Raw genomic sequence first — 18001 nt, 5'->3', positions numbered from 1 at the left:
GACAGGACCAAAGGAAGCAGAGAAACTACTTTTTTCTACACGCTTCTCACCCATGACAGCTTCCTGCTAGCACCTAACAGTAGATATCTGAGGGTGGGGACCAAGGCTGCAGCCAGGAGCACAGGGTTCTGCTTTAATGAGGGGCTGTGCACAGCACAGTCTTTGCCTGCTGAGGTGAGCTGAAGCCCCTGTGAGGGGACCGGCACCCAGGGGAGGGATGCTGAGCCTGCGGGGGCTAAGGGAGAAGAAGGGCTAAGGCCCCAAGGGCTTTGTGAGGGCACTGGGTGAGAAAACTGTCTGCCAGTCACCCTCACACACAAGGTCAGGGTGGCATGGAGCAGCCTCCTGGTTAGAACAGACCTGTACCCACCCAGCAAAATAAGAGGGGCCTGAGAGAAAGATGAGACCGAATCCATGTTGACAGGATTCCTGTACTCAGCCCAACCTGTAACAGCCATTTCAGAAAACACCAGCCCACATAGGCTCAAAGGGGGCTGGCTGCTTGGCTTACACAGAGACATTTGAAAGCAGATAGCGGTTTGAAACATTCATGTGAGATTCAAAACGGAAAAAAGCTGATGGGGGAATGAGGGAGGGGGTTTCAGAAAGTTAGAAACCATTAATAAAATCTTGACATTTCTTAGGGAATTCATGCTTCCCCGTGCAAAGTGAGTGGAGAAGGAAACTAGAAAATGGTTCCAGCACAAATGAGGGGTTAACCATCTCCCCATTTTTAAATCTTCACAGGACTTCCCTCCAAAGTTTACATAATCCCGGATTATTTCTCAGAAGTGTTATATGAAAGTACAGCATTATTATTTTGAAGTAAAACTCACAACGCTAGAGTTTGAATTTATTTAGACCTATGATGATGTTTCATTTCTTTTGTCAATATCGCCAAACATGTTCTAACTTCATATGGACAGAGAAACTGAGGAACCAGGAAGGGTTACACACAAATCAGTGTAAGCAACTCCACAGCCTAGAGAGCACCAGGGGGAGAGGGCAGGACGTGGTGTTAGTTGTCCCAACTCAGGGTCTGAGGCAGGGCCTCAGGAGGAGGTATAGTTCTAGATGCTTCAGAGAGCAGGACCAGAGCTAACGAGGAGGAATGACAGAGAGGCAGGTTTCAGCTCAATGCAGTCGAGAATTTCCCAATAGAACAAGATGGCCTGTGAGTTGTTGAGTGTCCCCTCCTCCTGCTGGAAGTATTCAAGTTCAGACTGGATGGCCATTACCAGAGATTAGGAAGGGGACATGAGGTTAGCCACTCTGCTTCGATGTTCTGCCCCTGCCAGGGGCCCAGAGTGTAGATGAGGGGGAGAGGCAGGAAGTGTTTGTGGCTGTGATCCTGATAGGAATCTTCAAAGACCCAGGCGCTGCCCTGTATCAGCCCAGGCTTCTTTCTTTACTCTCTTCTGGTCAACCTGTCTTTCCTCGGCTCCCTAAGCCATTCTGAGCCCACTGGAACTTTTTACACTTGACTTCCACTTGAGTTAAGTACTTGCTTCCTGATGTGTGAAGTAGCCTTTTATTCGTTTTGGTTTTAAACAGACCTCTTTCAAGTTAGAACATGCTCCCTACTTACAGTATTCTGGGATTTTGAGAATGATTCCGTGCAGCTACTGTCTGACTTTCTTTATCATTCTATAGCCTCTCCTAGATTTCGTCTTCCAAACCATGAGCCTCATGTATCAAATCCTTTTCATACTAAAACCTGTTAGTCACCTTGATAGCTTTGCTGTCCTTCTTTGGATCTTTTCCACCTCTTTTTGTGCCTTCTTCAAGTGGAATGCCTGGAACCTTTGGCAGGTTTTCAGCTTATATATACTACAGTTTTATACATGTTTACTCTGTAGGAAACAGTGTGATGTATATTTTTAAAAATGCATGATTTGGGGGCATAGAAAATACTGGATCTTTTACTGACCTATGGGCTGCACAACTCTGGGAAAGTTATTTAACCAGCCACTTTGAGCATCCATTTCCACATTTGCAAAATGGAGAGAAGAATATGTACTTCTGTCATTCATGAGGATAAACAATGTGGCATTTAAAAGCCAGGTATATTGCCTTGCACACTGTAAGCACTAAATAATTTAGAGGAGGAGAAGAAAGAGAAAGTTCCCATTGTTGGTTACATCTTTTCAATAGTGGAAGACATAATTTAATGTAATAGGTAAGAAACATTTTTATAAAGTACTTTTTGAACCTCTCAGTAAGATTCAAATTTCTCTTGGTCATATTCATTTAAAGTGGTCTATTTCAGTCATGTATGTAAAAACTTGCGTTTATATTATTAAATGTAAATTAAACTTAATGGCCTTGCATCTTTACTAACATAAGTAGATAATATATGAGACATATACAGTGTTAGACCATTGTCTTCTGTTTACTGTTTAGACAGTGTTAACATCTCCCAAAAGCAAGAGCTATGGCGGGAGAAGTGGGAGAGGCACAACTTGCCAGGCAGAAGCCTCTCTCGGCGTTCCATCAGCAAGGAGAGATGGGTGGAGACACTGGTGGTGGCTGACACAAAGATGATTGAATACCACGGGAGTGAGAATGTGGAGTCCTATATCCTCACCATCATGAACATGGTATAGCGGACTACATGGGCGCTGGGGCAGCTGGTGAATAGATGTCATTAGAAATGCTTACATAAATAAATAAGAAAGGCCTTTTTGGGGTCCTTTTAACTTATTTTTGTAAATATATATGTGAATCTAGTACCTGCCTAAGGATGAATATGGATGAAAATTCAGGATAAATTAGTCTTTCCCTTAAAAATGTATATCCTGGGAACATTTTATAATTTATTAGTTACATGTATCTGGTAGGTATTTACCAAGTGACTCAATCCTTTTTGTGTGGCTTTGTCTCATCAGTTTATGTCAGTAAACCAAAGGAGTAAACTGAGGCAAAGAACTAGAACATAATTTCTTCAAAGTAGTTAGAAATAGAATTGGAATAAAGTTAATGACTCCTAATTTCAAGCTTTCTCTTTGCGTTATTGATGTTTTCTGCCTTCAAGAGGATGTTAGTCCTATTGAGATGGGAAAAGGTATTTGCCTGAGTAACTGATAATAAAAGAGGAGAATACTGTGGGCTGGGTTAAGAAAAGAAAAATATTAATCCCTCAAACACACAGCCAAGCAATCACCCTGAAAGATTGTGTTTAAATATTGTAATGTGGAATGAGCTGTGGGCATATTTCACTCTTCTTAGCACACCACCAAACATTTCTGACCTATAAGAAAACCTTTATTTTATGTGCATTACAATGTTATTTTCTTCTCTGGTGTTTATTTATTATCTCTTCATGTGGAGCTAATGGTTTTCTATTTCTGACCGTAGGTCACTGGGTTGTTCCATAACCCAAGCATTGGCAATGCAATTCACATTATTGTGGTTCGGCTCATTCTGCTTGAAGAAGAAGAGGTAACATTTTCCCTTCACTCTTCTGCTATATATCCTCGCGCTTCCTACCTCCTTTTTTTCAGGGGAGTTCTTGGTAGACAAGAAAGAGGGTACCAGAAAGTGTTTGGAAGCCCATTGAGAAGGAAAATATTATTTCTGTGTTATTCCCTTGGGAATTCAGTGATACTGAGCGGGATATGGATAACATTTCCAAAATATACATATAGTTGAAATCTCTTGACAGTCATTGTATCTAATAACATACACATGAGACTCACCACAGTCACTGAAGATGTTCCGCAAAAGAAATAGACTAAATCATGACATGGTTGGATGGTTTCAGTAAAAGGTAAGAAAGACATGGAAATGTTAAACCTTTGATACTATTAATTTACTTCTTGCATATTTAACACAAGTCTCTCAGATTTGAGACCTCTTGTCTATCTGCACGTTTACCTTTGGGGATTTCATCTATTCTCAGAGACTTACATTATATAAATGTAAGTCTTATATAAATGTAAGAGACTTATATGTTATCTATGTCCTGAGACTCTCAATTGATACCTCCAGCCTAGACCTCTTCCTTGAGCTTCAGGCTCGTGTCCAATTACTTGAAATCTCCACCTGGAGGTGTCAAAGTCCATTCAATCTTGAAAACTTAATAAATCCAGAATGGAACCTTGATTACTTCCTGCCTAAATAATCTCAATTCTGCCACCTCCATTCCCCAAATCACCACCTTATCCAATAGTACTATTACGCATTGGTTACATAAGCCCGGGAGATATTCTTGATTCCTTTTCTCATATCTTCCACATCCAATAGCAAGGACCACTGTGGTCTTACTTCCAAAATATGTATCGTCTCTGCAGTCACCACATTGGTTTGGCCTTATCATATCTTGCATAGGCTACTGCAATGAACTCCCAAATGGTTGTTTCCTATTTTCAGCCTTGCCATCAAAATTCATTCTCCATGGATGATCATTTTAAATGCAGCCATAATTGATCATTTTAAATACAAACTGAGGTGCTGCACTGCACAAAACCCTTTAATGTCTTTCTGGTTTTTTTTAGAACAAATTCAAAATTTCTTGCTGTGACCTGTGGAGACTTTCATGATCTTGCCTCCATCTGCCTTTCTGGTCTTTGCTTATGTTACTCTCTTCCTTGTTTCCTACTCTCATACTCACTGTCTATGCACTTGTGGGTCCCAATGCCTGAAACATCCCTCTCCTGGTTCTGCACATGACTGGCACCTTCTCATGCCTTATGCCCTGTGTAAATGCTGCCTCTTCAGAGAGGTCTCAGTGACCAATTTATTCAAAGTAGACCCCTCTTATTGCTTTTCATCACAGAATGATAGCAGTCTCACAGTTCATCATGATTCTGTGTATTTGTTTACTCTTTTTTTTGCTTATCACAGCCTCTACCAGAATGTGAATTCCATGAGGGCGGAAGCCATGTGTCTTTATTCTGTTAGATCCCCAACACCTAAAACAGTGCCTGGGACACGAATGAATGAAGTGAAATGTAGTGAATGGTAGGACAAGCCAACTGATGAAATGCCCTTGCAATCTATAGAGCTTAACCAGCAGCTAGGACATGTAAAGAACGGCATCATTCAGCTTCCCATCAGCAAGAGACCTGCAGTCAAAATGCCAAGGGAGGGCTTATTGTTTTCTTGACAGGAAAAGTCTCCACGATGATGTGTGTTAGATTATTTTTAAAACAATCTGTGGAGTGGGGATCCATTTTTTCTTCTTTCCCCTATAACCCCATCTCCCTTTGTCACCTGAAACCTACTTTGGGTATCTTGAAATACCAATGGGTATGTCATTTCTCTTCATGTGGTCTTTTTATTAAGAAAATGTAGCCAAAACTTGGAAAACAGGCAACATGAAACTATATATCCTTTCGATGTTTAAAGATACCTATCTGACTCTATGAAAATGTAACCTGGTTGTTTACCATTGACTGGGGCACAGATGTGGTAAAGTTAGATGTTAACATGTAGAAAATGATAGGGTACAAATGGTTTTTGCCTAGTAGAGGTGAAAATGATTTGTGTCCAGCAGAGAAGATAATTCTGAAGATGGTTTTATTGGTTGGCGGAACCAGACCAATAAAAATTGGTATCTAATTTTGTATCTAACTTAGCAATCTCATTCAGCAGCTCTCCCACACTGGCTATAGCTGCATCAGTTTTTTGCATCTGCCTTTGAACTAGCTTTGCCATCTTGCCTATAGCCTCATTAAGGAGCCAAATTATCCTGCCTGTCTCCTTGCTAATGAGTTAAATACATCTTGAACATGTGCTCATTATATATTTGTATGAGAAATGTGTTTTTGAATTTTGAAAAGCATGCTTTGATATCTTGGACAAAAAAAATTACTTTTTCATACTGGTTGAGCACATAGGCATTCCTAGATACAAATGTGAAGAAACACTTAACATTTTCAGACCAAAAAAAAAAAAAAAAAAGAAGAAGAAAGCTGCTTCTGGGAGTAAGAAGGAAAAATCCTTGGGTTTGAACTGCTGTCATATAAAACAGAAGGAAAAATCTTGACCCTCTGTAATCCCAGCAGCACCACTGGTAGGATTTCATAATGTGGCTTCCATGGATCAGGCCCCTTTAAACATCGCATCTCTTCATTCCCGAGAAATAATGTCACCAGGGCATCTCCATGGCATGTTGATGCCAGTGAAGTTGTTTGAAGGAGCTTGATTGGCCACTGCCCCCTGACTCCATCACGATCACATTGTTTCTCCTCTTCTCTACCAACCTGGTTTTGCAAGTGTAAAGAGACACACATGACTTGCTTCAGGAAGCCATGGTCTCTACCTCCCACTTGCCAAATATTATCGTCGTTCAAGCTTTTACGGAATCTCTAACTGGTACAGAGTTCACAAGTTAACAGCAGAATTGCAGTCCACAATTCTCATTTTCCTAATTCCCAGGAAATGGCTCAAGCCATTCTTCACATCTGTGACTAATAAGCAGCTCAACAACAGACAGCAATGATTCTAGCCCTTAACTAATGTCAAGATGGAAGGCACAGGAAGCAGTGTGAGGTTCAGTGCTGTGACTCCTTTGAGCAAGTTGACCTGAGTTCAGCAACTCTAAGGAAGTTACATCATTGCTCCGTGTCCATTTTTCTTAATCTATAATGAGAAGAGAGTTGTGGAACATCAGGCATATGTCACACCTTGTGGTAGCATCAGGGATGCAAATGTGAACACAAATCCCATTTCCTGATTCTGAGGAACTTTGAGTCTACTGCACAAAAGCACGAAAATAGAAAATTTCAAGTTGAGATTGGCATGAGTATAAAAGTACTGGGATAGGAAAGGGTACTTGGATGTCTAAGCTGGGATTTTAGAAAATAAAAAGGAATTAACTAGTGAGGAAGTGATATGGTTAGGCTAATTGAAACATGGGGGTGGTTTCCCCCATGTTGTTCTTGTGACAGTGAGTGAATTCTTATGAGATCTGATGGTTTAATAAGGGGCTCTTCCCCCTCTGCTCGGCACTTCTCCTTCCTTCCACCTTGTGAAGAAGGTGCCTTGCTTCCCCTTCACCTTCCACCATGATTGTAAGTTTCCTGAGGCCTCCCCAGCCATGCTGAACTGTGAGCCAATTAAACCTCTTTCCCTTATAAATTACCCAGTCTCGGGCAGTTCTTTGTAGCAATGTGAAAATGGACTAACACAGGAAGGAAATTCCAGGTGGAGGGACCTACATGGGCAATGGCTTTATTCTTAAACCAACAATATGCATATGAGAGGCAGTGAACATATCACTGATGTTGGACCACACAATGGGAGGTTGAGAAGTCTTGCTGTATACAAACGAAACAAAGTGATTGTGCTGGAGACAGGAGAGAAAGCAGCCAATCAAAACCTGCCCACCTCCACTCGCACTTCGGTTTGTCCCGTGTTGCTCATGTCTGCACATGACATTATCATCCTTTCAGTTGCAGAGGCCAGAAATCTGGATGCACTGATGATACCTCCTTCTCACCCTCCTATGTCAAGTCTATTATCAGGTACTGACCATTTATCTGACCATCTCCATTAATATCACTTCAATTCAAGCTACAGTTATCTCTTTTCTGGACTATAGTGGTATATACTTTCTGGCCTACCCAAAACCAGTTGGATTTCTTTTCATCTTGTTTCCTCAGTGTAGTCAGGATAATCTGAAAATGATAATCTGATCATATCCACCCTCCTGCCACCCTTTTCTCCAACTCCCACACCTGGCTTAGTTTAGTCCAGTTGTTTTCTGATTCCCTTTCTCATCTCTTGATATTCCTGCCTTTGCTCTTGAGAGGTAGCAGTAGTCTTATTCATCAGGCTTTCAAGGCCTGCCTCTGGTCTTGTTGTTGCCTGGACTGTCTTCTTGTCTTCGCTTAGTTAACAGCCTAATCTCTCAGATCACAGCTCCAGTGTCACTTCCTTGGATAAGCCTTTCCTGACCCCCTTTCCTAGTAAGATTCTGTTATTGACTCCCATAAAACTACATTTCTCCTCCACACTATGTTTCACACTTGTAATCTTAGATCTGTTTGATCGATACAGTTTCCTCAATTCGTATGTAAGACTTAAGAGCAGAGGCTGAGTTTGGTGTTGCTCACTGGTATATAATAGACCCTCAATAAATATTTGTTCAAATACTAAATAGGAGAAAGTGTGCGAATGAGGCCAGCAGTCTGTCAGTGAACCAGGGCCAACGGCAGCCAAGTTGCTGTGGGCCTTGTGGCCACATAAGGACTTTGGATCTAATCCTGTGGGATACTCTAGATTATTCCAAACCAACATATGGAATTAGAGAGATCACTCAGGCTCTGTGGAAAGTGTTTGAGGTGGGGAATCCCGAGATTGGGTCTCTGAGATAGATTCCTTTTATCAGTGACTTTCTATCACTCTTGTCTTTCTTATTCTAAATACATTTCATGGGTAACACCATTTGGGGCTTTATTTTTCTGCGGTGGTTTCAACAGACCTTGAGGTTAGGCTATATACATAAAATGCGTGTTTGTCAGTTACCACCATCTAAAGACCACTATGGGGTTTCATCACATTTTGAGAATAAATTGGAGTATTGGGTGTAAAACTCACTTTGGAACAATTTGGAGGCTTTCTCATAGGCTAGATAGTCATATTTCAAAGCAGTGGAAATTGAGGTAACTGAGGTACACAAAACCATGTTCTGAAAAGAGTGTCAAATATATTAAGAAACCATGGGCCAAGAAAACAGACAGTGGGTTCAGATAGGAGCCAGCTTGCACTCACTCCTGTCATGTCCCTGTCTATCCCTGAATTGAGCTCTGATTTTCATTTTATGGCCCAAATTCTATCCTTTTAATTTTCTCCTAGGACTTGGACACAAACTTGACCTCTAAGCCCTTTCTGTTTTAGACCAATTTATTCGAGGGCCCCCCTGGCTCCCCTCTTGGGCCCGGGGTTAGGGATGGGATTAGACTCTTCCCTCCGATTCTTGTGAGCAGCTTGACATCACGGAGAGTAGCAGATTTATGATTAGTCCCACTGCTTGCTAGCCATATAATTTTGGTAGGTTGCTTAACTTCTCTGTGTCTCCATTTCCTCATTTTGTAAAATAGTGATAATTATATGTATTTCATAGCATTGTCATGAGAATCAAATGTCTTCATTCATGTAATATTTAGCATAGTATCTGGCTTGTGGAAACTGCTCAATAAATGTTACTTGTTAGTATCAGTCTTATTTTTATCGTCATCATCATCATTTAGCTCCCACAAAAACCCTGTAAGCTTATTAATCCTATGCTCATTTCACAAGGACTTCAAAATCCTTGGAGGAAAATAAAAGACCTAAAGGGAAAAATCAGGGTCATACGATGTTGGAGACTTCTTTTAAGAACAAGATAGAGACAAAACTGGAATGAGAATGAGTTGGATGAAGCCAAGTGAATCCCATCCTAGGTGACTATGCCATCCAGTGGAGGAGGCTAATGGCACTGGGGGGGCTTGAAGGTACAGCAGTAGGGCTGACAGCAGCGGGAAGGAGACAACTGCTTTCACAAAGAAATTCTTCTTGTACTGAAAGTGTTTTAGTGTTGAGTCTAGTCTTTTTTGGAAACTCTAGAGTTAAAAGCCTGTTGATTTTAAAAATTCAGGCTGGTGGTTTACCCCTCCCCCAGCTGATGTGTGGGTCTGTATTGTTCTTTCAGGGTAAATGTCAAAAGTACTGGCAAAGAATTTTTAGACTTATTCTCTCTCTCTCCCTCTCTCTCTGTGTGTGTGTGTGTGTGTGTGTGTGTGTGTAAGATAGAGTCTCACTCTGTCAAGCAGGCTGGAGTGCAGTGGCACATAGTTCACTGTATCTTTGAATTACTGGGGTCAAGCCATCCTCCCACCTCAGCCTTCCAAGTAGCTAGGAATACAGGCACTTGCAGCAATGCCTAGCAATTTTTTTTTAAAGATGGGGTCTCACTACGTTGCCCAAGCTGCTCTTGAACCTTAAAAAAAGTATCCTTTCCTCTGGTAATCAGATGAGTTGTCCTTTAGACACATGAGAAGTTTCAGATTAAACCTTTTACAGCTTGTCTCTTCTCTGCTCATCCTCTTTCTTTCAGTAGCGTAAGCCTGACTACCAGAGCATGGTCAGATTGTGCATTGAGTCAAAAACTGCTATCACAAATTCCAAGAGAAATCAATACAAGATTGCCTCATTATAGAGAGATTACAAAGAGACAGAACAATTTTTAACAAAAGCCATGTTCTTGCAAAATTGTTTCCATGTGGAGCTATTTTATGAGCTTCTTATGATTTCCTCTAGGTCAGCTTCCTGTCCCGTTAATTCACATACACAAATGTATAGAAAAGGGGAAATGGAAAGTGAATTGGATTAGCTTGAGAAGATGAAGTGAAAAAAATAAACAAAAAGAGAAATCTATTTTTGTTTGCAAAGGAAATAAGGAAAAAATAGTGTGAATGGGAGTTTGTTTTGACATGCTCAAATAGTTTCCAGGATGCTTTATGGAAAATGTTTAGCACAAGTTCCCTCGCATTTATTGTGAGCCATCACAGTCTCTCTAAAGTCCTGTTGCATTTTTTGTGTGCTTAGGGCTGCCTCATTTTAATCCATAACTAATTACTATTCTCAAGGCTCCTGTGATCAAGAGCATACAATAAATTAAATGAGTGTTGCTTGGACTTAATCCCTTCTGAGACTTGGAGATTAAGAAGCTGAAGAGTTGAAAAAAATGTGCTCAATTACAGCTTTCTGGAAGAGCTGTGACATTTAATAGAAAAGACACTGTCACTGAATTTGTGTTAAATGTCACACATTGCAGATGAAACTTCTACACAGGGCAAAGTATCAAGCTGTAGGTAATCATCAACTCAATTAATTGTGCACTTGCTTTGTCTGCATGAGGAACTTTAAATAGGAATGGGAAGAAAGCAAGAAAGATTTTGAGAGTAGACTTAAAGCCCTAGCATTTTTTCCCCTCATCAATGACTATCTCTCAGGTTATTCCAGAATTACTCTTATAGCAAAACTGGAATGTAAGAAGAATCTCCTATGTTGATATTTTATTTTACTATTCAGCTTCTTTCCCTCTCCTTTACTCCTTCCCCAACAACCCTGCTGCTAGAAAATCTCAACAACCATGCAGACCTGCCCATATATTTAGATGGTCCAACCTTAATGTGGTTCTCACTACTGCTTGATCACTTTTTCTCTGTTATCCTCCTTATTCCTGTCAAGAACTAGGCAGGGTCTGTGTTTTAGTCCATCATCTGCTGCTCCATTCTCTATAACAGAATATCACAGACTAGGTCATTTATAAAGAACAGAAGTTTATTTGGCCCATAGTTCTGGAGACTGGGAAGTCCAAGATCATGGCACCAGCATCTGGTGAGTGTCATTCCATGGTGGAAGGCATCACATGGCAAGCAAGCATCCAAGATAGAGAGAGAAAATAAGGCTGAACTCATCCTTTTCACCCCTGCAATAACAAACTCACTCCCGTGATAACAACATTAATCTATTTACGAGGGCTCTTAATCACCTCTTAAAGGTCCTACCTCCCAATATCTTTACATTGGCAAACAAATTTCAACGTGAGTTTTTGAGGGGAGATTCAAGCCATAGCAATCTGAGATTTTACCCTGCTTGCAAGCTAACAAGTTAGTCTGCCATGCTTTTATGAATGCAATGCTGGCAGAAGACATGAAAATCCTGAGTCATAGACAAAGGACTTTATTGCTCACAGCATAATAGGACACGAGCATCTGTTTGTACCTGTCCCTCTTGTCCCATAATTTGCACCGGGGTGTTGCAGGCAGCCCAAGTGTATGCTATGCATACAGTGGATTTTATCCCAGCTTAGGACCCCCAAAATTAGAAAGCCCCAATCCTTTAAAACAAATTGTAAGCAAACATGTCCAACTTTTGCCCCAGAGGAAGCCATCACCTTTATTATTATGGACATAAAGTAAATGATTCCTTTTCCCTGGAAAAAGACTATCTTCTAAGGCTGTTTCCTTTACAACATCCTTCAAAGGATACTCTGGAACAAAACCTATATCTTTGCTCAGATGATGTGCAGAAACATGAGACACCCATGTAGAATCTTCTACTAGCAGTTCCTGTTACAGGCACTGGAATTATTATTGCAGATTTTCTACTGATTTCTCAAACTTCTGGTCTCTTTACTGCCCCTTCCCTAATCCACAGGAGAACTTGCCTATTTGTTAACTTACCACAAAACCTCCCATTCACCTAGTCTTCACTTTTTCTGGCCTAATGGATATATTCTCTCCCTTTTCTCCTTTCCTTCATGGGTGGTGTGCATCCTCAGTTTTGTCAGTCAGTATACCTGCTGTAAACCAGGATATATTCAGTGCCTGAGACAAGGAGAAGAATAAACCTCAATTCTTGTTCTGGAGGAGCTAAGAGGAAGGCAGGCCTACAATTTGATTATTATGACCTTGCACAGCAAGTGCTGTGAACCAAGTATGAAGAAGGTATATTGACAGGAAGCTAAACCAGACTAGCGGGCAGGGAAAGCTTCCTAGAAATTCCCAAATTAAATCTTAAAGAATGAATAGAGGTTGAATGGGTTAAAGGGGGTAAGAGAAAAAGGCAATCTAGGAAGAGGGAACATCTTGAAGAAAGGAAGGTGTGTGGGAGTATGTGAGGAGGATCTGAGGGAGTGCTAATACAAGCAGTTGTTGCTAAAGCATAAACTGTGAGGTTGCAAATGAAAGGAGAGCTTCCTGGAGGCTAGACTTTGAAGGATCTTGAGCCATGGGTCATGATATGGACAGACTTTTGTTTTCATCCACCTGCCAACAGTGAGGAGGATGGATTTGAAGAGGGCCTGGATATTGTAAACCAAGCATAAAATGAAGGTTCGGGCTAAGGATAGTAGGTAGCAAAGACGTAGAGGAGGTGGCCGGGCGCGGTGGCTCACGCCTGTAATCCCAGCACTTTGGGAGGCCGAGGCGGGCAGATCACGAGGTCAGGAGATCGAGACCATCCTGGGTAACACGGTGAAACCCTGTCTCTACTAAAAATACAAAAAATTAGCCGGATGTGGTGGCGGGCACCTGTAGTCCCAGCTACTCAGGAGGCTGAGGCAGGAGAATGGCATGAACCCGGGAGGCGGAGCTTGCAGTGAGCCGAGATTGTGCCACTGCACTCCAGCCTGGGTGACAGAGCCAGACTCTGTTCAACAACAACAACAAAAAAGATGTAGAGGAGGTAAAATTAGCAGCACATGATGACAGATTGGGATGCAGGGTATGGGAGGAGAGGGGGCTAACAAGACACTGGCATTTCTAGATTGGGCAACTGAGTTGATGGTGGTTCCTGCAACCACAGAAGGCACAGAAGGAATTGCAGGTTAAAGTGGAATGAAAGGATTTTGGGGATGCTGAGTTGAAAGTACCTGTGGAGGTGACCATCAGGAGATTTAGGTTCATAAATTTGAACTCGGAGAGATTTGGAATGAGATACAGATGTGGGAGCCAACTGTCATATTTTGGAGTGATTTCCAAAAATATGACTGATTGAGAGTGAACTAAGCAATGGACCAAAGGAAGGGCAGAAGAAGAAGGGCTCACAGAGGAGCCCAGGAAGTGGACAAAGAGTAAGAAGAGGACAGAGGTAAGAATCTCGAAAGAAGAGGTTATCTGCTTTTCTGTTTGTCTCCTCACTGAGGGTGGGATTGTGAGGTTGAGGAGTAGAAATAAGCCATAATCATTTATTGGTTAATTACTAAGTCTTTCCAATTATTCAAAGCAGAGTTTAGAGAAGTCCTCAATAGTTTGGAAACCACTAGTCCTAAACTCATAGCTGCAAACCTGTGTTCCAAGCCCTGCTCTGCCAATGCCTGTTTTGTGACTTGGCTAAGATACTGTCCCTCACTGTTTAAATGAGAGTATTAAATGCATAATTCCCAAGGCCCTTCAGGGAAATGGGCTCTTCATTATGATGAAAACACTGGAGGCAGCATTTGGAATGCAACATCTGGAAGATGACTCTGCTTTCTCCACAACGATGCAGGTGGGTCCTTGCTGACACTGAATTTGGTTCAGGAATGTGGGAGATTGGACCTTTGTAAACATTCGCTTTTTCTAAATAGACACACGTAGATTGGAATGTAAGATTTTCAAACTGGTGATTCAAGCCAATGTATAAGAGGACAATGTTGAAAGGTAGAGCTTTTCAGATCCAATAAAATCCCCCTTTGAACAGTGTGCCCTTGCCAGGGACCCTGTGAGCTAAGGGAGAACAAGAGCTCTGTTTCTGCCTGTGTAGCTGCTTCAACTCTAATAAGCTTTTATATTCATGGCTATTTAATTAGGGATCTTAATTAACTTTAGCAGGGTGTATCCATGTGTGAATGCGTGGATGTGGAATAGTGTGGAGGTGTGTGTGTGTATGTATGTGGATGTGTGGGTATGTATGTGTGTGTATGTGGGTCTGTGTGTATATGAGTATGTGTTGGTGTGTGTATGTGGGGGTATGGGGGTGTGTATGTGAGTATGTGGGTGTGAGTATGTGAATCTGTATGTATGTATGTATGTATGTAGGTGTGTGTGTATGTGAGTGTGTGGGTGTATGTGTATATGAGTATGTGGATCTGTGTGTATGTGTGTATGTATGTGGATGTGTGTGTATGTATGTGGGGGTATGTGTGTGTGTATGTATGTGGGTTTGTATATATGTGTGTGTATGTGAGTATGTGGGTGTGTGTGTATGTATGTGGATGTGTGTGTGTATGTGAGTATGTGGGTGTGTGGGTATGTGAGTGTGTGGATGTGTGTGGGTATGTATATGGGTGTGTGTGTATGTAGGTGGATGTGTGTGTGTTTGTGAGTACGTGGGTGTGTATGGGTATGTGAGTATGTGGTTGTGCGGTTGTGTGAGTGCATGGGCTCTTCCTACCCACTGTAACACGTCTGAAAGACTGCAGGTTCCCTTTGATTCAAAGGTATGAGTTCTCACATATAATCAGTGAGTAATCTGCATAGGATTGTACCAGAAAGTGTTATAAGATCTTCTATTGCAACCCTCCAGCCTTGGTCCTGACCAGTTATTTTTAAGGTGTTTTTGTATTTTTCTGTTTGTTTTGAGTTCATTGTACATTCACATGCAGTTGTAAGAAATAGTACAGAGAAATTCCTATTACCCTTCATTCATTTTCTCCTAATGGTAACATCTTGTGTAATCTTAGTACAATATGACAACTCAGAATGTGATAGTCCAACAATTCCACCTACCTTCAGATGCACATAGTGGTGTGTGCATGTGCATGATCATGTGTGTATACATTTAGTTCTATGGAATTTTTGTCACACATATAGGTTTGTGTGACCATCACCACAATTAGCATTAGAACAGTTCCCTCACAAGCATCCCTTGTACTACCCTTTCATACCTTTTATACTTCCCTTCCACCTACCTACCTGATCCCTGATAAGCACTAATCTGCTCTGTGATAATACATCTGTATGATTTTTGTCATTTCAAGAATGTCATATAAATGGAATAATACCAGATATAACTTTTGAGACTGGATTTTTTTCATTCAGCATAATTCTCTTGAGATCCATTCAAATTGTGTGTATCAAGAGTTTGTCCCCTTTTTGCTGAGTGGTGTTATATGTACCTATTTGTTTAACTATTCACCCACCGAGGGACATTTGGGTTGTTTCCAGTTTTTAGCTATTATGAATAAAACTACTATAGACGTTCTACTATAGACGTTCAACTACAGGTTTTTGCGTGAACATAAGTCCTCGCTTCTCTGGAATAAAGGCACAGGAATGTAACTGCTAAGTTATATGGTCATTGCCTATGTAGGGTTTTGTTTGTTTGTTTGTTTGTTTTTTGAGATAGAGTCTCGCTTTTGCCATTCAGGCTGGAGTGCAGTGGCACGATCTTGGCTCACTGCAACCTCCGACTCCTGGATTCAAGCAATTCTCCTGCCTCAACCTCCTGAGTAGCTGGGATTACAGACACCCGCCACCATACCAGGCTAATTTTTGTACTTTTGGTAGGGATGGGGTTTCACCATGTTGGCCAGGCTGGTCTCAAACTCCTGACCTCAGGTGATCCACCCATCTCAGCCTCCCAAAGTGCTGGGATTACAGGTGTGAGACACCGCGCCCGACCACCTATGTAGTATTTTTAAGAAACTACCAAACTTTTTCCATAATGACTGCACCATTTTCCACTCTGACCAGCAGTGAATGATTCAGTTTTACCACATCCTCACCAGCATTTGGGTGTTGTCATGATTTTCTATTTTACCCATTCTGGTAAATGTGTAGTAATATATCATTGTGGTTTTAACTTGCAATTCCCTGATAGCTAGTCATGTTGAGCATCTTTTTATGTGCTTATTTGCTATCTGTATATCCTCCTTGGTGACGTGTCTCTTTACGATATTTGCCTATTTTCTTATTGTTTGTTTTTTTATTGTTGAGTTTTGAGAGCTCTTTACATATTTTAAATATAAGTCCTTCGTCAAATATGTGGTTTACAAGTATTTTATCCCACACTGTAGCTCTTTTTATCCTCTTCATAAGGTTTCTCTCAAAGCAAAAGTGTTTAATTTTGATGTGATCTAGTTTATCAATTTTTCCTTTTATTAATTGTGTTATTAGTGCCAAGTGTATAAATTCTTTGCCTATCCCTAGGTTCCTAAGATTTTCTATGCTTTTTTTTCTAGAAGTTTCATAGTTTCACATTTTATATTTAAGTCTATGATCCATTTTGAGTTAATTTTTGTACCAGCTATGAGGTTTAGATTGAAATTCTTCTTTCTCTTTTTTTATTTATTTGTTTTTGGTCTGTGGATATCTAGTTGCTCCAGCACTGTATATTTATTTTCCCAAATACAAATAATGCTTTATTATCTGGATTTGAATTTTTCACTATGAATTTCTTAATCTAAGACTTTTGCCTTTTTTTTTTAATACTACACCTTCTGGCCTTCAACTCGTATATTCAAGAAGTGCAGAATAAGTGTAATATTAATTTAAGTAAAAGTTTAACAGATCTACTACATTATAGAGTGCAAATATAGTGATGTATTCCAAAAACAAATGGAATTCATTCCCAGGTCATGATATTCACACAATAAACACACACAGTAGAACTAATGACATATCCTACGTGATGCTTGGACTTTACGTGATGCTTGGACTTTACCTATGGGTACAGGATTCATTGTGGAGCGTTTCACAGATTGAATATGGTTTGGGTAAGAGCTTCCCCATCCCCATGGGCAACATCCTCATGGGCAACGTGAAACATTGTCAAAAGTTTTAGGGAACTGGATGGTATCATTGCAACAAACAAAAGAAAAGACTGTGGTAGAAAACAGGAGAAAGACTGGAGAAAGAGTATTCGTTATTATGGAAAATAGCTTTAGAAATAACCATAATAATTCAGGAAGGACTGTAAAGAATTATGATTTGCTGAACATAGACATGTTCAATTTTATTTGTTCGAAAGTTTATGTCTGCTAACTAATTGTATTGATCACTTTCAGACCACTGTTTTTCTATTTTCAAATGAATGCAAATCCCTATTTTTGGTTTACTTTACATCTCTTTATTAAAATGCATGTTTCATTATTGTTTTAGTCTGAACACCTTTTATTTTGGGCTGACTTTGCTTGCTGTCTGCAATTTCCCCCAAAAAAACAAAGGAATTGAGAACTTTAGTTGCTATTGAATCAAGATATTTGTCCTGAACTTGATTGTGTCATCAGTGGGAAAGTTACAAGTCTGATAAATGGTGACTGACTTGCAGGGTAAGAGGGAGGAAAAAATCAGCTAAGTATCTGATTAGAATCCTCCAGAGGCCGGGTGTGGTCGCTCACGCCTGTAATCCCAGCCCTTTGGGAGGCCAAGGCAGGTGGATCACTTGAGGTCAGGAGTTTGAGATCAGCCTGGCCAACATGGTGAAACCCTGTCTCTACTGAAAAATAGAAAAAGTAGCTGGATGTGGTGGTGCAGGCCTATAGTCCCAGCTACTCAGGAAGCTGAGGCACAAGAATCGCTTAAAC

At 40.7% G+C, this 18001-nt stretch overlaps 1 protein-coding gene across 2 annotated transcripts in view; it reads left to right on the top strand.

Moving 5' to 3' along the window:
• The window catches only part of ADAMTS12 (ADAM metallopeptidase with thrombospondin type 1 motif 12), a 364317-nt gene that overhangs the window by 195600 nt on the left and 150716 nt on the right, over positions 1–18001 (top strand). For both annotated transcript variants that reach the window (XM_032135811.1, XM_032135809.2), the window contains exons 4-5: positions 2404–2600; positions 3358–3441. In XM_032135811.1, the coding sequence (XP_031991702.1) occupies positions 2404–2600; positions 3358–3441 (281 nt within the window). The remainder of the gene's footprint in view (positions 1–2403; positions 2601–3357; positions 3442–18001) is intronic.

The sequence above is a fragment of the Hylobates moloch genome, unplaced genomic scaffold (assembly GCF_009828535.3).
Source record: "Hylobates moloch isolate HMO894 unplaced genomic scaffold, HMol_V3 SCAFFOLD_17, whole genome shotgun sequence".
Classification (NCBI taxonomy): domain Eukaryota; kingdom Metazoa; phylum Chordata; class Mammalia; order Primates; family Hylobatidae; genus Hylobates; species Hylobates moloch.
This window is presented reverse-complemented; position numbering and strand designations above follow the sequence as displayed.